Source organism: Camelina sativa, chromosome 11 (assembly GCF_030686135.1).
Source record: "Camelina sativa cultivar CO46 ecotype springtype chromosome 11, ASM3068613v1".
NCBI classification, from domain to species: domain Eukaryota; kingdom Viridiplantae; phylum Streptophyta; class Magnoliopsida; order Brassicales; family Brassicaceae; genus Camelina; species Camelina sativa.
Window position 1 is genome coordinate 49,392,483 of NC_141890.1, and position 23,721 is coordinate 49,416,203.

At 35.7% G+C, this 23,721-nt stretch overlaps 6 protein-coding genes and 1 pseudogene across 7 annotated transcripts; all 7 read right to left on the reverse strand.

The window, feature by feature from the left end:
* Positions 1-1,464: 1,464 nt before the first annotated feature.
* Positions 1,465-3,065, reverse strand: LOC147935612 (putative flavonol synthase 5; annotated as a pseudogene). Its single transcript, XR_015571651.1, has 3 exons — positions 2,518-3,065; positions 2,018-2,345; positions 1,465-1,894 (listed from the first exon to the last, which is right to left on the reverse strand). The product of XR_015571651.1 is annotated as a putative flavonol synthase 5 (transcript).
* A 996-nt stretch (positions 3,066-4,061) lies between these two features.
* Positions 4,062-5,668, reverse strand: LOC104726985 (putative flavonol synthase 5). The gene is made up of 3 exons (XM_087470971.1): positions 5,052-5,668; positions 4,596-4,923; positions 4,062-4,517 (listed from the first exon to the last, which is right to left on the reverse strand). Exons 1-3 carry the CDS (start codon positions 5,465-5,467, stop codon positions 4,287-4,289), a joined length of 975 nt encoding a protein of 324 aa, XP_087327097.1. The 5' UTR covers positions 5,468-5,668; the 3' UTR covers positions 4,062-4,286.
* Positions 5,669-8,775: 3,107 nt separating this feature from the next.
* LOC104726986 (putative flavonol synthase 5) lies at positions 8,776-10,475 on the reverse strand. Its single transcript, XM_010445971.3, has 3 exons — positions 9,800-10,475; positions 9,354-9,681; positions 8,776-9,273 (listed from the first exon to the last, which is right to left on the reverse strand). The coding sequence occupies exons 1-3, from the start codon at positions 10,213-10,215 to the stop codon at positions 9,022-9,024; spliced, it is 996 nt and encodes a 331-aa protein (XP_010444273.2). The 5' UTR covers positions 10,216-10,475; the 3' UTR covers positions 8,776-9,021.
* A 1,064-nt stretch (positions 10,476-11,539) lies between these two features.
* LOC104726987 (cyclin-dependent kinase E-1) lies at positions 11,540-13,981 on the reverse strand. The gene is made up of 2 exons (XM_010445972.3): positions 13,753-13,981; positions 11,540-13,274 (listed from the first exon to the last, which is right to left on the reverse strand). Exon 2 carries the CDS (start codon positions 13,160-13,162, stop codon positions 11,753-11,755), a length of 1,410 nt encoding a protein of 469 aa, XP_010444274.2. The 5' UTR covers positions 13,163-13,274; positions 13,753-13,981; the 3' UTR covers positions 11,540-11,752.
* A 435-nt stretch (positions 13,982-14,416) lies between these two features.
* Positions 14,417-16,824, reverse strand: LOC104726988 (uncharacterized). The gene is made up of 8 exons (XM_010445973.3): positions 16,271-16,824; positions 16,037-16,172; positions 15,882-15,951; positions 15,697-15,790; positions 15,416-15,629; positions 15,158-15,299; positions 14,897-15,067; positions 14,417-14,806 (listed from the first exon to the last, which is right to left on the reverse strand). Exons 1-8 carry the CDS (start codon positions 16,536-16,538, stop codon positions 14,615-14,617), a joined length of 1,287 nt encoding a protein of 428 aa, XP_010444275.2. The 5' UTR covers positions 16,539-16,824; the 3' UTR covers positions 14,417-14,614.
* A 1,131-nt stretch (positions 16,825-17,955) lies between these two features.
* On the reverse strand, positions 17,956-19,399 carry LOC104726990 (F-box protein At2g15640-like). The gene has a single exon (XM_010445976.2). It carries the CDS (start codon positions 19,310-19,312, stop codon positions 18,119-18,121), a length of 1,194 nt encoding a protein of 397 aa, XP_010444278.2. The 5' UTR covers positions 19,313-19,399; the 3' UTR covers positions 17,956-18,118.
* Positions 19,400-19,495: 96 nt separating this feature from the next.
* On the reverse strand, positions 19,496-22,913 carry LOC104726989 (DEAD-box ATP-dependent RNA helicase 31). The gene is made up of 9 exons (XM_010445974.3): positions 22,042-22,913; positions 21,770-21,876; positions 21,457-21,512; positions 21,140-21,364; positions 20,836-21,042; positions 20,547-20,729; positions 20,260-20,475; positions 19,971-20,153; positions 19,496-19,833 (listed from the first exon to the last, which is right to left on the reverse strand). The coding sequence occupies exons 1-9, from the start codon at positions 22,764-22,766 to the stop codon at positions 19,606-19,608; spliced, it is 2,130 nt and encodes a 709-aa protein (XP_010444276.1). The 5' UTR covers positions 22,767-22,913; the 3' UTR covers positions 19,496-19,605.
* Between the last annotated feature and the right edge of the window lie 808 nt (positions 22,914-23,721).

Here is a 23,721-nt window from a genome sequence, read left to right on the forward strand (position 1 = left end):
GTCTGGCACACTGCTTGCGATAATATAATTTAAAAATCGATAAAGAAATAAACAGTATAAAAAATATAATGTATTGGTTTTAGATAGATACGAATTGGTTTCATTGTTTTTTGAAATCATGTGTTATATAATGTACACTTAGTTAAATAATGAAAGATTTTCATTTTACCTATAAAGAGAATATTTTGTTATAGTTTGATATAATATAACGTAAACTAATACAACAAATTAAAATGTATTTATCTTTGAGGTTAAACTAAGTAAATTACATTTGAATAATTGAATGTAACATCAACCAGATATATTTTAACGTTTAAATATATAAGTGGTTATTTCCCTCAATACTAAATTCTAACCAACTTTCCAATAATGATAATATCGTCATAGAATTATAGTGCATTAGGTACACGAAAATAATATAAATAGGTATTGAACTATTTTAGCTTGACGTCAAAAAGAAGAAAAAAGTATTTATTCAATATTAGGTATTAATGTATATATTATTACTCTTTTCTAGAAGATTATTCTCTAGATCATGTATCTCGTTTTCGTGAAATCACGAACTACATAATTTCATCTACACAATTGTGTGACATAATTTTTATAACATTGAGAAAAATGCTATAGATTATTTGAGAGAGTCCTGAGTCCCATACTCGTGTCTCTTTTTTTTATATTTTTTTATTTATGAAAAACATTAAACAACCTGAGTTATATCTTAATTATTCTTTTTAGCATAATATACAAGACTTAAAAATATAAATAAAGGACAAGTCTTTTCCTGATCGCCTAGTTCACTTAAACGTACATACTAATTATGAGTCTATGAGTATAATATGTATAATCCAAATTACATATAACACTAAATAATTCGTCTAGACTTAATAACTATTCGATCTCAAATCAAATATGTGGTTGACAGTGTTTTTTGTTGCTAAACAAAGTTGACAGTGTTGTGTTTGTCGTGTTTTAAACGTTACATAAAAAACATTTGTTCGTCGTGAATATCCAAGATACAACCACTGATGAACCACTTAAATATTCAATTATTACAACCACTTATAAAATATCAACACAATCACTTAAATATTCAACGCACGACCATACGTACATATTACAATTGTACCGAACAGTTTAACCTACCACATATTTCCTCTCTATTACAATAGATGATGTTTCTAGATTTTCACATAAATTAAATAAAATATTTAATGTTTAACTATAATTACATTATTTATTTATAATAATATATATTTTCTAATTATTAACCAATAATAAATTATCAAATTTTTAAATTTTTATTTAATAATTTTTAAAATTTATAACTTTTTAGCGTTAATTGATAAAAGTATACAAAAAAATAATTTTTGAAATACAAGAATTTTTTTTTTTAAATCATCTTTTTTATAATATAGAGAGAAATATATTAATGAAACTTCCAAAGACGAAATTAAAGAATACGCATTTATAAATACCTAACACACGTAATTATTTTATTATGTAAACCATATATAGAAACTCCCAAAGAACAAAGAACAATAATCATTTGAACGTACAACTCGAAAACGAACCAAAACACTAAAAATAAAATAAAAATTAGATACAAATCACTTGAACAGTTCATTATTGAGGAAGTTTTTTTGTTTTTGGGTTTCTAGGATTTTCAGTAGAGAGGAAGTTTGTCGAGCGTCCAGCTTTTAATGGTCTGGTGCAAATAGTCTTTATAAACTACACTCTCGAATTTTGGAGGATTCTCGTCTCCGGTAAGCTCCGGCAAAGGTCCGACCAACAAATCACCCCTAGGCGCAACAAAAACCGGCCACGAAATCCTCAGATTCTCCTTATCCAACGTTGCTCTGTGAACCACGTTCTTGTACTTCCCATTGCTCATCCTCTGCAATTAAAATCCACAAATCAAATCCCAAACGTTTCAAACTATAAAATTAGAAAATATTTATCTTTTCTCATAAAAGCTAAAGGACCAAAAAAAAAAAAAAAAAAACATAATCAACGAGACCATGAGTTGATCGCCGATGATAACAACCACAGCTGAGTTGATATACTTGACGTCCAACCATTGTTCATCCTTGAAGACTTGAAGTCCAGGAACCTCATTGGGGACGAGAAGTGTAATTGCACCTATATCGGTGTGCACCGCGGCTCCTAAGGCCAATTCCGATTTTGGAGATGGCGGATAGTAATTTACCCTAATCACATACTCTGCCATTTCGCCACCTAAACTTTGCGTCAACGCAACACAAGGTAACCCTAATCCCTCGGATAACCAACCAAGAATCTTCTCTGTTAACTTCTTCATATGCCTTGTGTACTCCTCATTCACCTCCCTGAAACCGCCATGTCCCAAGTTATCAACGAAAAACCAACTTTTAAGTTATATTTGAGATTTTGTTAGGAAATAATTTATAACCTAAAACATGAGTCAGTCTTACTCATTATGAATTGGTTTTGAAAATTCTAACTCATATTACTATTTTATTAGGAAACGTACGTATATACCTGTATTGGGGAGGATTCTTTGGCCAATATTTATAATTGATTATAGAGGGTGGGGAGAGTCTGTGAAACAGATGTTCGTCTCAAGCCTTAATACCTTCTAGATAGTTCCTCTTGTACCCTTCAAAGTCTTCCTCTTTCGCCACGGCTTCCTTTTCTGCCTCCGGGAGGTCGAAAAACTGCTTCCCAACCACTTGCAGCTGCCGCATCAGCTCCTCCGGAATCCCGTGGTTGACCACCTGAAAAACTCCCCATTCTTCACTCGCTTTCGTCACCTCACGCACCAAAAGCTCTTCATCAGAAACGCTTAGATCAACGACTGGAATGGTTGGTTCCAGGCTTCCCCGAAGAGTTGAGCTCGCCAACTGCTTACACAACGACGGGAGAGACGAAGAAGATGTGTTGTTTTTTCTCTCGTCCTCCATGGCTTCACTCTAGTGTCGAAGTTGGTTTTTCTTATAGTGATAGGTGTGAGAAGGAGAAGAGAAGGCTAAAAGGGGCTTAAATAGGGGTTAAGTTAGTGATGCACAAACCTACTATCAGGATGTTAATTCGTTAGTTTATTTACCCTTTATTTATTGGAGGTGTTTAAAAAAAAAAAAAAATCACATACAAATTAATCTCCCACCTCGGTTATAATCGGAACCATTATTGGGATGTAACAATTTAGAATTATGAATTATCAAGGAAAATAAAGACAACTCATGTTACATCGTATTAATATTTGTTATATGGCATGGAAAACGTTGTGGGTCCATCGTATTATATATTGAAATAAGATAAAATGTCTACATCACATATTGGACATTTAATTAAGTAACAAAGAACAATAAAATTATTGCAATCAAATTGAATAGACAGTGTATGAATTAGTTTTAAAATCAGTATTCTAAAGAACAGTTTGGGTAGCTGCCTAGAGGACACCGTGGCGACTATATACGAAATTAAACGTCTCTGTTGTTAAGCAGAGTTAGACGACTTCAGACGGTTTTAACTATAGCAACTGGTTAGATATCTTCTAGCATCAAACGTCATAGACAATTAAGCGAATTAACCTTTGCTTGCTTCAGACCTTATCTATGATTTACCTCCGCATAGATATATGGTATAGAACACAGTCTAGGCACCCAAATCATAAACCGTGGCGACTATATATACGTAATTATACGGTTCTGTTATATTAAGCAGACTTGTAGACGAATTTAAAGGGTTACTACATATCAACTCGTTAATATCATCTAAGCTTCCAAACCTCATCGACAATCATCCTCTCTGCTTGCTTGAGACCATCTATGGTTTTGGATAGACACCTCCACCTTAATTAATATAAAAAAACTGACACATCTTCTTCGTAATTAGTCAAACCTAGTTTTTGTCTTTCTACTATGCAGAGTAACACTTTGTAATAAAATCTATAATAAAACCAAACCCAAACAAACTACTTTAGTTTAGTCATAAAAAGTAATAAACACTAAACGTCTCCACATATATATATTTTTTTCTTTTTCTATTCCCTAAATAGTTTAATGCACCATATATAGAAGAAATTAACGAACACGGATCGGACTTATATTAGAAACCCTCAAACCATATTATCATATATTGCATTTATAGAAACTCCAAAGAAAGAGCAATTATCAAACACTAGTCTGCGAATAAAAACGTAACTCAAAAGTCTTGAACACATTGATATTATCATTTGAAACAATATATCATCCTTTATTATGACATCGTTGGATGATACTCAATTTGTTTCTTGGTTTTGAGGGTTTTCAGTAGACTGGAAGATCTTCGAGCGCCCAACCTTTTATCTTCTGGTCAATATAATCTTTATATATTAGAGTCTCGAATTTGGGAGGATTCTCGTCTCCGGTAAGCTCCGGCAAAGGTCCGACGGACATATCATCCCTAGGCGCAACAAAAACAGGCCAAGAAATCCTCAATCTTTCCCTATCCGTCTTTGCTCTATGAAACACGTTCTTGAACCTCCCGTTGGTCATCCTCTGCAATTAATATGAATCTACAAATCAAACCACAAAAACATTTGCAAATCTCAAGTGAAAAAAAAAAGTCAACTATACCATGAGTTGATCGCCGATGATAACAACAACGGCAGAGTTGACGTAATTAAGGTCAAACCATTGTTCGTCCTTGAAGGCTTGAAGTCCAGGAACCTCACTGGGTACAAGGAGTGCGATAGCACCCATATCACTATGCGCCGCAGCTCCTATGGTTAATTCCGAATGTTGAGTTGGCGGATAGAAATTGATCCTAAGCACATACTCAGCCGTATCGCCACCCATACTTTGCGTCAACGCCACACGCGGTAACCCTAGTCCCTCTGAGAGCCAACCAAGAATCTTCTCCGTCAGCCTCTTCATATGCTTTGTGTACTCCTCAGTCACCTCCCTGATGCCACCATATTCCAAAATATATATGGACGAAAATTCAACATTTAAATTTAACAATATCTTTTTAACGTAAAACATGAGAGTCAATCAACTTGGTTTTGAGTCAATAACGTAAAACGTACGTACCTGTATTGGGGAGGATTCTTAGGCCAATATTTATAGTTGATGATTGAAGGTGGAGAGAGTCTATGAAACAGATGTTCGTCCCAATTGTTTATACCTCCTAGATACTTCCTCTTGTATCCTTCGAAGTCTTCCTCTTTCGCCACAGCGTCCTTTTCTGTCTCCGGGAGGTCGAAGAACTGTTTCCCAGCCACTTGTAGCTGCTGCATCTGCTCCGTCGGAATCCCATGGTTAACCACCTGAAAGACTCCCCACTCTTCACTCGCTTTCACCACCTCACGCACCAGGAACCCTTCATCAGAAACGCTTAGGTCAACGACGGGAACGTCCGCGCTTCCTCCAAGAGTTGTGTCTGCCAATTGCTTGGTCAAAGATGGAAGCGATGAAGAAGATGTATCGTGGTCTCTCTCGTCTACCATTGCTCCACTCTAATATCCAACTTTGTTGCCGTTGTGGTGTGAGAAAGAGAAGAAGAGGGGCTTTAAATAGGGTAAGCTCGTGATGATGTGGCATACATGAAAATTAATAACCATTTTTATATAAAAAAATATGTTCATTGTTAGTATTAATTTTCATGTATACCCTTTTTGTAAACTCGAGGTCTAATTAATAAACATATTTTTATAGATAAAGAGCTCAAATTATAAAACTATCATAGATACGAAAATTTCGTACCTCGATTAGCAATGGACGCATTATTAATTAAGCTGTAGAATTAGTACTACTTTGTCAACGAAATTAGAGAGGCAATATATAAGTAGCAACAAACGTAACCCACGTTACAATTAATCCAGCCTAATAATGATTATTATCGCATTAAAAAGTCGTGGATTCGTCGTCTATCTATTACAAAATTTTAAATACCACACTGGACATTTATATATTCAACTAATAAGAAAATTAAAAAAAATGATTGCAATTAGCAAATGTCTAAGAAAAATATACGGCGTTGACTTACAAAGAGCAACACATGACAGACACATATTAATCTTCTTAAACCTAGTTATGTCTTTACCATACGTTTTTTTTGTTAACTCAGAGTAAATCTCAGGTTTATGGAGGGTCCGAAACTAATCTCTGAGGGAGGTGCAGCCCACGAATAGACCCTCTCTCCGGATATTTAAATGGGCTATATCCATGTAAAAGTGTCCAAGAAAATGTGACTTAGTTTCGCGCAGCAGGGGAATCGAACCTGAAACATTGTAGCGTCGTAATCCCGCTCCCTACCACTCAACCACAAGCTCCCGGACGTGTCTTTACCATACGTTAAAATGCTGTTTGTGACTAGTTCCCTCGATGCATGGCTACCGATTGTTAAAAACTTCATCTCTATCCAGTCAGAAAGCTGTTTTGTAACTTCGGTGATGCAGAATAACAGTTCCAAGTTGTGTAACTTATTTATCGTGGGAGCCTTTTGCAAACTAAAACTTCGTCCTTCTTCTATTTGTTTTTAATTTATGCCGAAAGAAGCATGTGACTCTTTTCCTGTCTTCTGAAATTTAATAATAAAACATTTCTCATTAGTTTATTTTTTTGGTCAAATTTCTCATTAGTTAATTTTTTTTGGTCAAATTTCTCATTAGTTAATTTTTTTTTGTCCACATTTTCTCATTAGTCTGTATTATATATACAATATTTACATTGTAAATTGATGATGGTAAGTAAACAAAGACAAAAACTTCATTTTAAAATTATTACATTCGTTATAATTTATTACCGCATAGCTGGTAGATAAGCGTTATGTGAATAAGCTTGAATACATTAAATATGATACGCATGTAGGAGTTTAATATTAAGCCGTAGAAAAAAAAAATTGCACTACAAGTGTCTTTAGTCAAATGGTTATATCACTATTTCTGTAACGGATTTTACTGGAGTTTAATTTCATTAAGTTGCGTTACTCCGTGTAATAAGAATTGGTTATGGATTGGGTCTTGCCAATTCAATGATGATTAAAAAAAACTGTGTGGGCAAGAGAGGTTGTTTTATGTCTATGATTGATGATCTACACCATACTCATTAGTTATATTCTAATGGGTAATATCAAAATTAATACTACTAGTTTAATAAACTTCCACTAATTTTTTATTATTTTGTTACCCTCCATTTGTGATCCTTAAATATGGATGTATGTTTGTCAAAAAAAAAAAAAAAAAAATATGGATGTCTAAAAAATTAAAAAATAATTTATATAAAAAAATGTGTTTCTAATGTAATTTATAATGTTACAAATGTCTGTTGAAATTTATGCAAAATTAGAAAATAACACCAAACTAGGTTTGATCCTTTGGTATACCACGGAACAATTTTTTTTAAAAAACTTTCGAATATATTATAAATAGATCAAGTTTCTTTGAGTTTTAATATAAATGTTACATTGTTATATATGTGTGTTCTAACAGTAATTAATAAAAATGTTAAGATAGATATTCATTATATATTAAATTAACTCAAATGTGATATAGTCTATATCCGAATATATTTGTTTGGTTACAAAAATCCTAAAACAATTTTTAAAATATATATCCGTTTATAAAAATTCAAATCACATCATATGCTGAAAAAAAATCTAAAATTTTATTAACTTTATGTATTAAATAGTAATTTAAATAATTAAATATAAGATTAAATAAAAGTGAAAAGAAAATTATATTTTAATCTAACATATTGCTTTAAATTAGGTAGATAGATTTTAGGAAATTAATATTATCAAATAAGAAAATCATTGTGTTTGGTTGTATGTATTGTAGAGAATTTAGTTGGGACTTGTTTGAATACAAAGATAAGAGAGAATTACACAAAAATGTACTCTAAAAATGTTAATATAGATCCACCAAAATCTTTGGAGTACCTCTATTGTTGTTTTTCTTAGTATTAATCATCTTGAGGAACTTGCTTAGCATATATCTCTGTTTTGTGTTTGCTTGACAGAGATTTAGTACAACTAGAGAGTAAAAGAAAAACACATACATTTCTTCATAAACGAATCCAATTCAAAACCACATATTACAAGTCTTCTCTGATCTGATGCATAGTCTACAAGAGCATATCACTTTGCAAGTCTTTCAATCAAATTCATAAAGATACAACTGAAAAATCACTAAAATCAGTAAGGACTCATCCATGAAAATTTCAGAGTAACCAAAGGAGCTCAGAATCAACTACCATAACATTAAAACAAGCAAGAAGACTATGCATCAGATCAAATCATGTAAACGAATCGAATAGAAGCCACGTATTACAAAAAACACAAAATTTAAAACTTTGCAAGTCTTTCTATCAAACTTTGGTGCTAGGCGGCCAATCATTAACCGTGGCTACTATATACGAAACTATATGGTTCTGTTAAATTAAGCAGACTTGTAGAAGAATTTAGAGACTTGTTAGCTATCATCTAGCATTCAAACCTTATAGACAATCATCCTCTGCTTGCTTCAGACCTTATGCATCTATGGATTTGAATAGACACATCTGCCTTGATGTAACAAAATTTGACACATCTTCTTCTTGATTAGTCAAACGTAGTTTTTGTCTTCAGGTATGACTTTCTACTATGCAGAGTAACACTTTGTAATATTATAAAAACTATAATCAAACCAAACCCAAACAAACTACTTAATAAACACTTAACTTTTCCACATATATTTCTTTCTTATGTTCTTTAAATAGTTTAATGCACTGTATATAGAAGAAACCCTCAAAGAAGAAATTAACGAACACGGATTCATAGAAGAAATCCTCAAAACATATTATATTTTTTTTATATGTACCAATATCATGCATTTATAGAAACTCCAAATTAAAGAAGAAAGAACAATTAATTATCAACAAACACTTGTCTGTAAATAAAAACGTAACTCGAAAACGAAACGTGAAGAAAAACTCTTGAACACTTTAATTTGATAGGATCACTTGAAACAATTCATCATCATTTATTATGATATTGTTGAATGATACTCAATTTGTTTCTTAGTTAGTTAGTTTTGGGGGTTTTCAGTAGACTGTGGAGCCCTTCGAGCGCCCAACCTCTTATCTTCTTGTCAATATAGTCTTTATATAATAGAGTCTCGAATTTAGGAGGATTATCGTCTACGGTAAGCTCCGGCAAAGGTCCGACGGACATATCATCCCTAGGCGCAACAAAAATAGGCCAAGAAATCCTCGATCTTTCCCTATCCGACTTCGCTCTGTGAAACACGTTCTTAAACCTCCCGTTGGTTATTCTCTGCAAATTAATTTGAATCTACAAATCAAACCACAAAAACATTTTCAAATCTAAAAAAAAAAAAAAAAAGTCAACCATACCATGAGTTGATCGCCGAGGATAACAACAACGGCAGAGTTGATATAGTTAAGGTCAAACCATTGTTCGTCCTTGAAGGCTTGAAGTCCAGGAACCTCATTGGGGACAAGGAGTGCGATTGCACCCATATCACTATGCGCCGCAGCTCCTATGGTTAATTCCGAATGTTTAGTTGGCGGATAGAAATTGATCCTAAGCGCATACTCTGCCGTATCGTCACCTATATTTTGCGTCAACGCCACACGCGATAGCCCTAGTCCCTCTGATAGCCAACCAAGAATCTTCTCCGTTAGTCTCTTTATATGCTTTGTGTACTCCTCAGTCACCTCCCTGATACCACCATGTTCCAAAATCATATATATGGACGAAAATCCAACGTCAAATTATTTTTAACGTAAATATGAGTCAATCCACTTGGTTTTGAATCAATAACGTAAAACGCACGTACCTGTATTGGGGAGGGTTCTTAGGCCAATATTTATAGTTGATGACTGAGGGTGGGGAGAGTCTGTGAAACAGATGTTCGTCCCAATTGTTTATACCTTCTAGATAGTCCCTTTTGTACCCTTCGAAGCCTCCCTCTTTCGCCACAGCTTCCTTTTCTGTATCCGGGAGGTCGAAGAACTGTTTCCCAGCCACTTGTAGCTGCTGCATCAGCTCCTTCGGAATCCCATGGTTAACCACCTGAAAGACTCCCCACTCTTCACTCGCTTTGACCACCTCACGCACCAGGAACTCTTCATCAGAAACGCTTAGGTCAACGACGGGAACGTCCGCGCTTCCTCCGAGAGTTGTGCCTGCCAATTGCTTGCTCAAAGATGGGAGAGATGGAGAAGATGTATCGTGGTCTCTCTCGGCTACCATTGCTCCACTCTAATATCAAACTTTGTTGCCGTTATGGTGTGAGAAAGAGAAGAAGGCTAAGAGGGGATTTAAATAGGGTATGTTCGTAATGATGTGACACAACGACCCCGTTACTGTTCGAGGTTATTACACTTTTTGTATACACATTTTTGTAAACTATCGAGGTCTACTTAATGAACTTTTTTTAAAATATGAAGAGCTCAAATTATGAAATTAACATAGATATGAAAATTTTCTACCTCGGTTATGAATGGAACCATTATTAGGCTGGATCTTTTAGAATTATATATACTAATTTATCCACGAAATTATAGAGAGAGACGCAATTAGTAGCAAACGTAACTCACGTTTAGTACGTTACAATCCAGCCTAATAATGATTATTCTATGGCATCAAAAGTCGTTGATTCGTCGTCTATCTAGTACAAATTTTTAAAACATCACACTGGACATATATATTTAACTAATTAGATAGTTAAATAAAAAAAAAACTGATTGCGAGCAAGTTGTTTACGTAAAATATACCGCGTTGACTTACCAAGATCGACACATGACACATTAATCTTCTTAAACCTAATTTATGTCTTTAATTACCATAAGTAAAAAAAGCTGTTTGTGACTAGCTCCCACGATGCATAAGCATAATAACAGTTTCTATGGCTACCGGATCGATAAAAACTGTTTGTATTTATGCCGAAAGAAGCATGTAAGTCTCTTTTTCTTTCTTCTAAAATTTAACAACAAAACATTTCTCATTAGTTTATTTTTTTGGTCCACATTTTCTCATTAGTCTATATATACATTAACGTTTATAATTGTCAATTGATGATGGTAGGAAAACAAAGACAAAAACTTGATTTTAAAAATATTACATTTGTTATAATTTATTACTGCATAGCTGGTAGATAAGCGTTATGTAAATAAGCTTGAATACATTAAATACGCACGGCCACGCATGTGGATTAAGCTGAAGATAAAAACAATTGTGTCGTTGACACACAAAAAAAAGAAAGACCAACTATGTCGGGCGAAGTGGTTTTAGGTCTTATGATTAACGATCTACAATGTTATAGTATTAGATTCTATTGTATGTAGGTGGGTAAATAGACATTATCAGAGAAACGTTGTCTGGTCACACTGGTGATAGACTGACACTGGCGTGTAAAGAAAACCAAGTTTCATAAAACGTTAAAAATATCACCAAAACTGTATTTGTAATAAGTAATAACTATCTCACTCCGTAGGTGGTGCGATAAGCAAATAGATATTGTATATTTTTGCTCTGGCAAATCTCCTGTTTAATTACTATTATTTGAGAAATGATGTTAAGAGAAATGATGCTCTAATTAACAAACACTTGAGAGGATATGTTTTTACAAAAACTACAGAATCCAATCCGAATATAGCAACACACCACATGCTGCATTACAATCTAACTCTACTCTATAAAGCAAATCGCAACGCTTTCTTCTGCAGCAAACACACAGAATCTAACCCACCCGAGTTTGATGATATCGACTTCACCTTATTAAAAATCATTAGAGGCGTCTGGTTTTGTTAGGAGGTGCGTAACCTGACATACCCATTCCAGGATCCTTCCTTCTTAGCTGTTGCTGCTGGTGCGGTTGAGCCATCCCACGCTGCTGCTGCAGCGGAACACTCGGGTTCATTCCCGCCTGCGCTGGGAAATTATAAGCCATCATGCCTTGAGGTTGCATCCTCTGCATGTTATGTGCAACCATTGGTCTTGGCATCGATCTATTTCCCATTCCATGAGCTCCAGCCATGTTCCCTGCTACGTTTCCTGCTGCTACTGCTTGAGGAGGATTGATGCTCGTAGTGCCTTCGAAATCCGTGTTTGTGTCGACTGGACGAGTAGGGTAATTCACGTTCTTCTCCATCGGTTGGGTGGCTACAAATGCGTTACGTCCAGGGAGAGGATCCATTCGGAAATACTCGTGTTCTAGTGCTTGTGAAGCCGTGATCCGCTTTAGCGGGTCGTATTCAAGCATTTTGGATAAGAGATCATACGCAGGACTTTTCTGATTCAGGTGAACCACGTTGTGGAGACCAACGCTGTCGTATTTGTGAGCTTGAATGTGTTGAACATCGTTATGCCAGTGTGGGAGGTTAACTAGCGTTGGCCATTTATCCATCGTCGGGTGGCCTAAGATCTTAAATATCTTGTCGAGTTGATCTAACTGGAAAGGGGTTTGAGCTGACTTCGCTTCTGCTCCTTGGAATAACGGTTTGAGAGTAAGTAACTCCGCGAATATACATCCAACAGCCCACATATCTACGGCGCTTGTATAGTGCTTCGAGCCAAGAAGCAGCTCCGGTGCTCTGTACCAGATTGTGACCACAACTCCGTTATCCGATAGCGCTTTCAACGGAGCTTGATATATCCTTGCAAGCCCGAAGTCAGCTATTTTCACTATTCCGTGTTCTTCTCCATCTCCCATAACCAAGATATTCGACGGTTTCAAATCTCTGTGTATAATCCAATTACTGTGAAGATAGTTCAACCCGTTGAGAAGCTGCCAGAGCAAAGACTTAACTGTGTATGTGTTTATCGAATGGCTGACTTTGTCTCTGTGGTGCCTGATGATTTCGTAGAGATCGTACTCGGCATAATCAAAGGCAAGATATAGAGACATGTCTGCAAAATTGATGTGGACATTCACAAGCTTCACGACGTTCTCATGGGAAATCTCTCTGAGCAACATGATCTCGCGGATAGCAGTTGGGGAAACTCCATCTCCGTCTTTTGACTGCTTAAACTTCTTGATAGCAATTGGTCTTTTAGGCGGAGTCTTGGTTCTAGCCAAGAAAACAAGACCATAGGTTCCTTCACCAATCTTACCAACGAGATTGTACTGTTGCAGCCACTCTGGTTTCTCACTACTGCTGTTTGAGCTGTTGGATCTAGTGGAACTCCCATCTCCCATTGCTTATTAGTAGTATTCTCTACCCCAATGTCCTTACCATGTGAATCGGAAAAAAAGAGTAGAGCGAGTCTTAACAAAACGAAACCATCTAGGTTTACACTCTGTAGTTTTCCTGAAATTTGAACAAATACTTATGAGAGACTCAATAAAGTGATCCAAAATTACTTACAAGCAAGAAACTTCACAGAATAAAAGATCTACGACTACTCATAGAACCTACCTACACAAAACCAAAAGTCTAAAAGAAACGTTTCAGAATTAGCTGATAATACAGTTCACATCCCTATGAACAAATTCAGACCCAAAGACTCCAACTTTTTCAGCAATTGACGTCTAATCAAATCTCATCTAGACCCAGAAACGAAAAAAAACGAGACTTTAACAACAAAGCTGAAATTATCAAGCTCCAGAGAGACCAATAACCCTAAAATTCAATACCCAGAGCAAACGTTGCCCTAACCTAATCAAAAGACCTAAAATTTCGAAACCAATTTCAAATTCCAATTAAAAAAAAAAAAAAAGGGTCGAGACCTATACGATCTATTTTTATTTTATTAAATCAACGATCAGGGACCGTAAAAGGATCTGACCGGGTAAGGCGAGCAGATAAATGTTGGGAGGAGGAACAGCTGAAGCTTGGAGAACGTCGGAGGAGACGGGAGACAAAAAAAAAAGCGAGAGGATTCCGGTGAGACGGAATGGAGTAGATTGAGTTTACCAAAAACGGTGACGTTATGAAGAAGCAGCCGACGCCGAGAATGGAAACTAGATTTGTAATTTTAGCCACTTGGTCCAACAACACACAGCATGACTATTATCATTATTATTTATCTTTTACTCTCTTTAAAATAAAAAAAAAAAAAAGGTTTATTCAAATATGGTATTTAAAACCAATTAACAATTGGAAAGAATTTGATATATCTTAGTTATTAGATAATTTCAGTAATAAGAAAATTGTTAAAGAGGGAAGAAATTATTAAAAACAATTTACAAACACAATTACTGAATTATCAAAAAAAATAAAAATAATAATAACTGTTGAAAAGAAATAAATACAGTAAAATTATGAATTTAAATGTCCAGTTACTACAGCTTTTCTTATGAGATCATTATGACAACTGTCTAGTAACTGTATTTTTACCAGTATAGAAACTAAAACTCAAGTCTTAATGTTAAGGCTAAATCATCATGTATAAAAGTTGTCATAATGATCTCATTATTTAAGCTTAGAGCAAGGAAAAATCAAAACGGTTATACATACAATGCTTCTTTTTATTGATGATCAAGAGACAAGAACAATGTTCAAAAAGGACAACTCGGAAGACATTGCTAACTTGCAATGCACAATGAAGCAAACACAAGTAAGAAAAACTTGTCTGTAAGATTGTAGCAGCTAGCAACTAAAAAAACAGATCAAGTCATTACCAAACAGGAACCAGATAGCTATTATTGTTATAGTATCTCAACAACACCTCGGCTAACGATTTTGCCTTCGTTGAGATCTTGAAATGCTTTGCCTGCATCTTCAAACTTGTATTTACTTGAAACTGCGTTTGTTAGATTGAAAATCCCTGACTCTGCCAATTTCACTACTTTAGGAAGATCCTGTCTTGCTCTTCCTCCATATGACCCTATAACTTTTATCTTCAACAACATTGGAAAAAACCAAAAAGAAAAAAATTCAACATCATGGTCAGCACCAGTAAAATTGGCAAAGAAAGTTAGAACCCAAACCTTCCTACGAACAAGTCGGTTTATGTCAATTTCTCCAACGGAACCAGCTTTTGAGAGTCCAATCATCACAGCTTTTCCACCATCTTTCACACTTAGTGTGCACTGCATGAAAGTTTGGGGCCTTCCCAAGGCTTCAACAGCAACATCAACACCCATCCCACCGGTTATTTCCTACGAGGGAAGAAACAGTTTTTTCATATTAATATCAATCAAAGGTCTATCGCCACAAGAAAGAGGCCTTAATTAACCATAATCACATACTCTTATCCTTTCAACAGCATCTTCTTTAGCACCATTGACAATATGAGTAGCACCAAGTGTCTTGGCCTTCTCCAATTTATCATCCTGAACATCCACAGCAATTATATCCGAGGCTCCAAAAGCCCTCGCTATCTGCAAACAACTGAAGCAACAACTCAAAGATGGTTATGGTCAATACAAGAAGCAATTAAAACCTCAGGTTGAAACTATCCTCAAATAATCAGATACTAAAATGAAGATGCCACACATATAACATACCTGGAACCAACACCACCAATTCCAATAACTGCAATAGAATCTCCAGGACGGATCTCAGCAGCATGAGCCATAGCACCATATGCTGTAAAAACAGCACACCCTAGAATCGCAGATTCAGTGTAGGGTAAAGAATCTGGTAGAGGAGCTAACCCGTGAGCTGATGTGACACAGTACTCAGCCATCCCTCCCATACTGTACATATACACTGGTGAATCTGCAGAGAAATGTAATTAGGTAAAACAGTCATGTTTCTCCTAACATAATAAAGATTCAAAATTTACCATCATGTCTTAAAAAGAGACGAGTTTCGCCATCGTAAAGAGTTCCCTTAGCTCTGTTGTAAGCAAAGAAGTCTTCACACAGATCATCATGGCCCTGTATCCAAGTAAATAAAAGTATCAGCTAAAACGTTTCAGTTCTCAGGTTAAAGAAAATTTAATGAAAGCAACTACAGTTTCGACCTCACCTTAGCACAATAAGAACAGGTTCCACAAGGCATAATGAAAGCTCCAACTACACGAGACCCAACTGGAAATCTGAAAATAAAGTTTAAGACATTCAGAATAATAAACAAAACATATGATTCCATTATAGTGTTGAGGAGGAAAAAAAAGAAAGAACCTTTTAATGATCTTGTGATCAGTAAGAGGACCGTGTTCAACTACTTCACCAGTGATCTCATGACCAATAACACAAGGACTAGAGAATGGTATCTCTCCTTTCATCACATGAAGATCAGAGTGACAAACCCCACAAGCTTCCCACAAAAAGAAAAAGAATTCAACTCTCAACATTCGAACTCTCCAGAAGATTGATTCAGCCCAAATCCTTAGAACATGGAGAAAGAATTTGTACCTTTGGTTTTGATGAGAATTTCATTGACTTTAGGCCGAGGGATATGAAACTCTTCGATGGTTAGAGGCTGATTGGGCTCGCGATACACGGCTCCACGCATGAATCCGCCGGAGCTCACGTGATACCCACCCATGGATTGAGGAGAATCATCGCCGGAGGCTCCGGTTTGCAGAGACCTGGAGGAGATTGAAGAGCCGACGGCGAGTCTGGTCAACGACAGGAGGTTCTTAGCCGCAGAAGCCCGGCGGAGAATCGGAGCAAACGCCATGCAAACACGACGGAGGATTTGATCGGAGTGTTGGACAACGAAAGAGAGACACTTGACACCAATAGAGAGAGAGCAGAGAGAGCAGAGAGAGCACTTTCGATTGATTTACACCACGCGCTTAGCCGGGTATTGACGAACTGAGTTTCTGAACGTGTTTGTTAGTCACGCGCCGATGGTGCGTATGTGCATTGATATGTCACTCCAGTTCTGGGGTCAACATCTCCACGTGTCTATCTTATCCTACGAAATTAGGATACTAAACACCTTTTTAACAAAAGAATCCGATAATTAATCAAAAGAAACATATTATCCTACTATATTAATTAGAAAGTACAATTATAAAATTAATCTTATTAAAATGTGTAAAAAATTACATTCAATTGTCGTTAGAAAAACTTAATTAAAATTAATTAATTAATTAAATAAATATAATTAATTAAAAACGAAAATTGGGCACACATGAAATAAAATAAATTATAGAAAAGTAAAAAAAATCTATTAGAATCAAAACTAATTTGTACTTAAAAAAATTAACAGCTAAGATTTTAAAAATTTAATCGAATAAAATCTATATAACTACAAATTTTATCAAAAAACTTTTTGAGCACAGGTTAAAATTTTTGTCAAAAACCAAATATAATAAAATATATAACAGTTCCGTTTAACGGCTTAGATTTTAAAAAAAAATAATAAATAAAAATATAAAAGATATAAATATAGTATCTTATTTATTTTAAAAAAATTATATTTTTCTTTTAGCCAACGTTTTTTAGGAAAATAAAACTAAATTGAGATTTGAATATATTTAATGCTTGAAGGTGCTTATTACAGACATGTAAGAAAAACCACAAGAAAAAACAATGAATGTCTAGCTATATTTAGTTGCTCTTTTTACATTTATATCTTTTTATTTATTTCACAACTATAGCATGAATTGCGTTTAATTGACAAAAGTTTAAACAATTTTATTCGTTACATGTAAATGTTTTATTGACAGATTTTCAATAAACATTTCTAAAATACAAAAAATTTAATATAAACAAAATGAATTTTTAATTACAAACCTTTATAAATAACATAATAACAAAATAAATTATTAAAAAAAATCATCAAAAAAAGTTCACCAAAACAGCTGGTTAATACCTAGTGATAATATGAATAAAACTTACAAAGTTCTTTCACATATTCTGATAGCGTTGTCATGTTCTTAGTCATGTGTAGGAGCTATTTTATGATCTGCCATCATGATCGGACTACATTAGCCTGTAAATTATGTTTGCACTGCCTACTACTATATAAACCGAATTCAAATTCATTCAGGAAAGACTGTCGGATACTTGTTAATACAAAACCTAGAAAACGAATCAAAAATATTGAACCTCCAACTCCAAGCATCGATTTCAATGAAGAACACGGATTTGAAATAAAACTTACTTTTTATTATTGAAAATGAAAAGGGTACATATCAAAAGAGCAAAAACGAATAGATAATTTAGGTTGACAAAAAACGAAAAAGAAGCATAGATAAATTAAGAGCAGAAAGTGATGACATCGACATATCGTACGTCCCCTCTCACTTCTCAGTCTGATTCTGAATCTTGTACATATTCTGGCTTCTCCAGTGGAGGGTGGACTGACTTGAGTAGTTCTAAATCGTTAAGATTAAGATCCTCTACGTGGTTTACAAAGGTGCGAACACTACAAGGTTTCTTAAACGCTTCACCAAAACCTTGGATTTCAACACGTTGGAGAGTTTTCGTTTCGGGATTGAAGTAGAAAACATAAAACGGTTGTTTAGATGTATACTTGTTCATCGAAAACACTATTTCACCTGAAGCAGTCGCACCAGCGATGGAAACCTGACGGCGGAAGAATCTATCATCGGTCCAAGTGTATTCATATTTCGACCATTCCTGTTTCTCAACATCCTCTAAAACCCACACACGCAACTCATTAGTGGCATCAACATCAAGATTTTCCTCCAAATACTCATCGATATCTTTCCCATAAAAACACTTATGATAAATGTCTTCATCATCCTCCCAATAGATCACAGCTAATTTGCCCTTATAGTTAATCAATCGACAAAACCTTTCTACATCAATAAAGGTGAACTTTTCAGACCTAACATCAAAGCACACTATCACATAATCAGACGTCACAACATGAGCATCATTACAACAATCTGACGTATCACCCAAGTAATACAAAACCCCGTTGATGCATACCCCATCACTCTTAATATCATGTCGTATGGGACATTTGATCCTTCTCCACGTCAAATCTCCATCTTCAAGTGTAAGAATTTTATTACGGCCAGGACCACAGTAATAAGCCATGGACAATGCCTTGTATTGCTTCTCAATCGGGTCAAACCCGAAAAAGCTATACGCCTTTCGGTAAGTATACCTATCAGGTAAGATTGCATACCGTCCCGTGATGGGGTTACATATCAGAGGTCTAGCCTGGTATCTATTACCATGGATATAGAACAAGCCAGAGACGTAGCCACATGAACAATATTTTAGGTCATAATCATGATTGATCAGTAGATTGTTTGGAGAGAATCTCACATGGAATTCGGCCGCTGCTACAAGAGTCGTCGACGATGATTTCTCATATGGATTCTCAAGCTGAGGTGATGAGAAGAAGCTCCACACACCGCAGGCTTTTGCGTTTTCGTTGCCGTTTTCTACGATGGCGAATAGGAGGCGCGGCGTGTTAGCCAAGGAACTGGTGAGATCGTTAATCGATATGGGAGATGAGGAACTCATGATTTGCCGATTCAACAAAGAAAAAGATATGTTAAAAACTAGAGATATTGGGTAAACCCTAGCAAGTAGTAGCAATATATATATACACTTCGATTTTCCGATTTTAGTCGGTTAACAAAATAATGGGCTAATTTAACGTCCAAAGTGGGCCGCCGGCTTTTATTTTTAGTGAATAATCAAAGCTTGGTGTCCGAATTGTATTGTATTACCTCTGGTTTTGATGTGAATTTCATTGTCTTTAGGCCGAGGGATATGAAAAAAATATGTTGAAAACTTGATACTATAGTATAATTCTACTTGGCTCTAAGACCAGGAACATTTTTGAGACCCATCTTACCAAGGATGAGTTTTGGTATAGCTGGAGGATTGTCAAGTCCCATACTACGACTAAATTCGTTTGCCAACTCCACAAGCCTGTCTTTGTCTCTTCCAATCATCTTTTGTGAGTTATAGTAACCCAACCAAGCCTGATACGCTGCCTCCTTGTTCCTCATCTCCACATGGCAAAGAGCCTTTTGCACCTGTTTGTTCTCATACACATCAGCTAATGAAGCTAAGAGATTGGTATTGATATACACAATTAGATTCTTGATCTGGTCTTATTGAAGCAAAGGCTTTTTGCCAATATCAGTGTGATTTGGTGATGAAAAGGGCTAACCTTTTTCACAGTTTCGGGGTCTATTGCTGGCAGAGAAGACTTAGTAATGGGTAAGTCTTTAAGAGCTGATAGAAAGTATTCCTCCCATGGTGCCAACAACAATATGCCTTCTCCTTCCTTTCCTTTTCTCCCGGTTCTACCCAGTCTGTGTATATATTGTTCTCTGTCTTTTGGCAATCCCACCTGGTAGAAGTAAACAAATGCATACAGTTTCTGTTAAACTCCAAGAAAAACAGTTTCTAGTTGAAGTTTAGGTAAGAGTATTATAATATTGTATGACAGATTTTACCTGTAAAACAAGGGTCACATCAGGGTAATCAACTCCTCGAGCAGATACATCAGAAGTTGCCAGAATCAAACCCTTGGATTTTCGGAACTCATTAGAAACCCTTGTCCTGTAACTCTGTGGTTTTCTAGAATGGATCTCTCTCACATTTAAGTTTAGCTCACCAAGTAGATCAGCCATTAATTTTGTAACCATAGCAGTTGTACAGAAGACAATGACCTTCACGAACAAGAGTTGATCAGAAAAGGAAAACAATAGTCATCAGGGTCTGCAATAAGCGCTGGTTTTACCTTATAGTCCACATTATCCATAATGTGTTCGCGAAGAAGTGTGTACAGAAGAGAGAAATGTCTGTCCAGAGATGCAATCATGTGCGTTTGTCTGACCTGTTGATGCGTCTCACCAGTGCCTTCGTGAACACAGTTGACAAACTCGTGATCCCGCCTCAGAGCAACAAGGCATATTTGGCGAACCTTTACACCAGAAAAAAAAACAACACAAATCAAGACCCACTACAACAAGTGACTATGACAAGAAAAATCAAAAACCAAACTAATTATGCAAGAGAGTGAGACAAACCTCTTCAGGTACTGTGGCGGAAAATAGAAAAGTTTGTCTCTCCTTAGGAACAGCTGAAATTATCCTCTCAATGTCCTTGCGGAAACCCATGTCTAAAAGATGGTCAGCTTCATCAAGCACAAGAACTTTCACACCCTTTAACCTTGTCGCAAATCCTGGCGTGTTCTCGATATGGTCTTTGAGTCTTCCAGGTGTAGCCACTAAAATCTGAAAGTTTCAACTCACAGTTACGATATAATACGAACTTTAAGGATTTGCTTTAAAGATGAGCCTCGACTATATAACCAAAGGAAACAATATTCACCTGGCAAGGATTTGTTTGCATACGCTTTTGCTCTAAACCAAGTCTTGTGCCTCCAATCACAACTTGAACACCGATAGTTGGATGATACTTTAACAAGGTGTTTGCTTCTGTAGCAGCTTGATTGGCAAGTTCTCTAGTTGGACATATCACAAGCGCAAGAATTGGGGGTCGCTTATTATCGGGGCTTGTAGGAGGAGATTTGACAACTACTTCAATTGATGGAAGCTTAAAAATAAACATCAGCAAAATAAGCACAGATCCTAAATACAGGTTCAATCCATTACCAAATGGCCAACTTAGTGTATGGTATGTCTCACCAAAAACGCTACAGTTTTCCCAGTTCCTGTTTTGGCCTTAGCTAGGACATCTTTGCCTGGAAAAAGTAGAAATGCCAAAGAAACCAAGGAATTAAAGAAAAGTTTTAAAGTTATAACAACGGAAATCCTTGTATAATTGAGGTTCACAAAGTTTGTAAACTTTTCTTTCTACTACTGGATTGCTAGGCTGAAACAGGTTGTGATCATATAGAGCACCATGGTAGAATCACAAATTTCCTAAATCATGGTATTGTTTTTTTTCTGCATCATTGATCCAATAAGTACCTTAAAAGAAATATAAGTGAACGCATACCTTTGAGAATTACAGGAAGCGTAGCTTCCTGCACAACAGTCATTGTCTCGTATCCAGCATCCTTCATTGCTTTTAACGATAAGGGAGACAATGGATACTGATCGAATCTGTATAAAGAAAAAACCATTTCACCATAAACATAGAGTAACTCTCAATAAAACGGTACCAAGTGATCAGAGTAAAAAGTAATGAAAACTTTTGCAGCAACCTAACTCTTGTCTTCTAAACAATTCAACAGCACACAAAAGAAATTAGATTTACAACAACGTTACCTTGTCTTAGTCAAATAAGAATTATCAGCATTCTTTCCTCGATCCGCTCCTACAGCATTCTCCTTATCAAACCCAAAAGCAGAAACAGCTTTCTTCTTAAGAAATTCATAATCTTCGTCCTCTTCCTCATCTTCTTCACTAAGCAAATCCCCAATACCTCCCATTGCTAAACTCTTCACATCCTCATCACTGCTTTCGTCTTCAAGAAAACGATCACCCCGCTTCCCTAAACTCTTGTAATCTTCTCTACCTCTATCTCTCCTAAAAGACGCTTCACTACTCTTCCCCTGTATCCGACCATTCAACCCACTTCCACCATATCGCTTATTATCTCTAAAGGAATCAACTTGGTTGCGAAATCCCCTTCTGTCTTGGTTTCTCCCTCTGCTACGGTCTTCTACGTTTGGACCCGAATCGTGATCGTCACTCTCGACAAGTCCACGCGACGATCCGGTTCTAAAACAGCTAACCCAATTGCTGAGCTCTTCTTCGTCTTCGATCAAGCTCTTTGACGAGCCTCCATCTCGACTTCGCCGTTCGAATTCGGGTTGGTCTCTGTTCGGACGGGTTGAGAAGTTGATGCGAGACCCGAGTTCGAAGTAATTCAATCTAGATGAGAATATCCGGAAGAACAAAGGGACGTAGCTTGAGGGATTATAAGAGAGATGTGTACCCGGAAGAGGATGAGTGAAGAACCGTATTCGGAGAGGGAACTTCAAAGGCATGACTTTAACTTGTAACAACGGAGTTTCGCCGGAGCCGTCGCCGGTGACCGGTAAAAAAACTGGAGACAAGTGAAAGGGTTCAGTCAAGTGTTTGAGAGTTTTAGTGAAGAACCCTAAAAAACGACGACATATACTACTATGCTTAAAAGAAATATGAAAACGGCAGGTCGTTCTTTTGATTTGTATTGTTGGAACTTGGAAGAAAGGAATCCGACGACGTATAGTTGTGTTCTGGAATGTAGAAACGGCAGATCGTTTTTTTATAAAAGCTTTGAAATTTGAATGTATTATGTATTATTTTGTACGTACGTATAAAAATTATGGTTAGTGGATGTTAAAAAAAAAAAAAAAAAAAAAAGAGTTATGGTTAGTGATTGTATATATTTTTTTTTGGTATTCCAAGGTTAACTAAGATTGTATTAATTATTTTTCTAGATAATTTATTATGACCTAACTAAATTAGCATGGTTATAATCCACTTAACATTCACTCGACTGCAACTCTTGTAATCATTCACAACTTCAATACTGGTGTAGTATTTTTTACTCAATTTCGATATCTCCACTTTTTATTCTCTAGAATTTTGCCGGATTATGTAGAAATCTTTTACTTGTTGATAAATATTTGATAGAAATCTTTAGTGTTATAATTTGTTCTTTTCCCACTTTTAAATTAACTTATAATTGGATAGAAGAACTTTAAAAAAAAAAAACGATAGAAGAATCTGAGGATGGGATACAATTTTGATAGAATCAATGGTCATCGAATATAAATATCAAATCAAAATTATTATAGATAGTTATAGATATATGTATATATCTTATTTATTTATAAATTTATAATGAAAATGCATATTAGTTTCCGCTACAAATAATGAAAATGCATATGCATAAAAACATAAATCGTTTTTTTCTGGGTGGTTTTAACGTAAATTCATCATGACCATATCAAAGTC

Excerpts from the sequence above, each read along its gene's own strand:
- LOC104726987 (XM_010445972.3), bottom strand. The coding sequence starts at position 13,162 with ATGGGAGATGGGAGTTCCACTAGATCCAACAGCTCAAACAGCAGTAGT.
- LOC104726988 (XM_010445973.3), bottom strand. The coding sequence starts at position 16,538 with ATGGCGTTTGCTCCGATTCTCCGCCGGGCTTCTGCGGCTAAGAACCTC. Across the intron at positions 16,173-16,270 it reads AATTCTCATCAAAACCAAAG|CTTGTGGGGTTTGTCACTCT; the intron begins GTACAAATTCTT and ends TTTTGTGGGAAG. Across the intron at positions 15,068-15,157 it reads ATGCTGTTGAAAGGATAAGA|GAAATAACCGGTGGGATGGG; the intron begins GTATGTGATTAT and ends CTTCCCTCGTAG.
- LOC104726985 (XM_087470971.1), bottom strand. The coding sequence starts at position 5,467 with ATGGTAGACGAGAGAGACCACGATACATCTTCTTCATCGCTTCCATCT. Across the intron at positions 4,924-5,051 it reads AAGAATCCTCCCCAATACAG|GGAGGTGACTGAGGAGTACA; the intron begins GTACGTACGTTT and ends TGGTGGCATCAG. Across the intron at positions 4,518-4,595 it reads TCATCGGCGATCAACTCATG|AGGATGACCAACGGGAGGTT; the intron begins GTATAGTTGACT and ends TATTAATTGCAG.
- LOC104726990 (XM_010445976.2), bottom strand. The coding sequence starts at position 19,312 with ATGAGTTCCTCATCTCCCATATCGATTAACGATCTCACCAGTTCCTTG.
- LOC104726989 (XM_010445974.3), bottom strand. The coding sequence starts at position 22,766 with ATGCCTTTGAAGTTCCCTCTCCGAATACGGTTCTTCACTCATCCTCTT. Across the intron at positions 21,513-21,769 it reads GCTTCCTGTAATTCTCAAAG|GCAAAGATGTCCTAGCTAAG; the intron begins GTATGCGTTCAC and ends TACTTTTTCCAG. Across the intron at positions 20,154-20,259 it reads ATGTGACCCTTGTTTTACAG|GTGGGATTGCCAAAAGACAG; the intron begins GTAAAATCTGTC and ends TACTTCTACCAG.
- LOC104726986 (XM_010445971.3), bottom strand. The coding sequence starts at position 10,215 with ATGGTAGCCGAGAGAGACCACGATACATCTTCTCCATCTCTCCCATCT. Across the intron at positions 9,682-9,799 it reads AAGAACCCTCCCCAATACAG|GGAGGTGACTGAGGAGTACA; the intron begins GTACGTGCGTTT and ends TGGTGGTATCAG. Across the intron at positions 9,274-9,353 it reads TCCTCGGCGATCAACTCATG|AGAATAACCAACGGGAGGTT; the intron begins GTATGGTTGACT and ends ATTAATTTGCAG.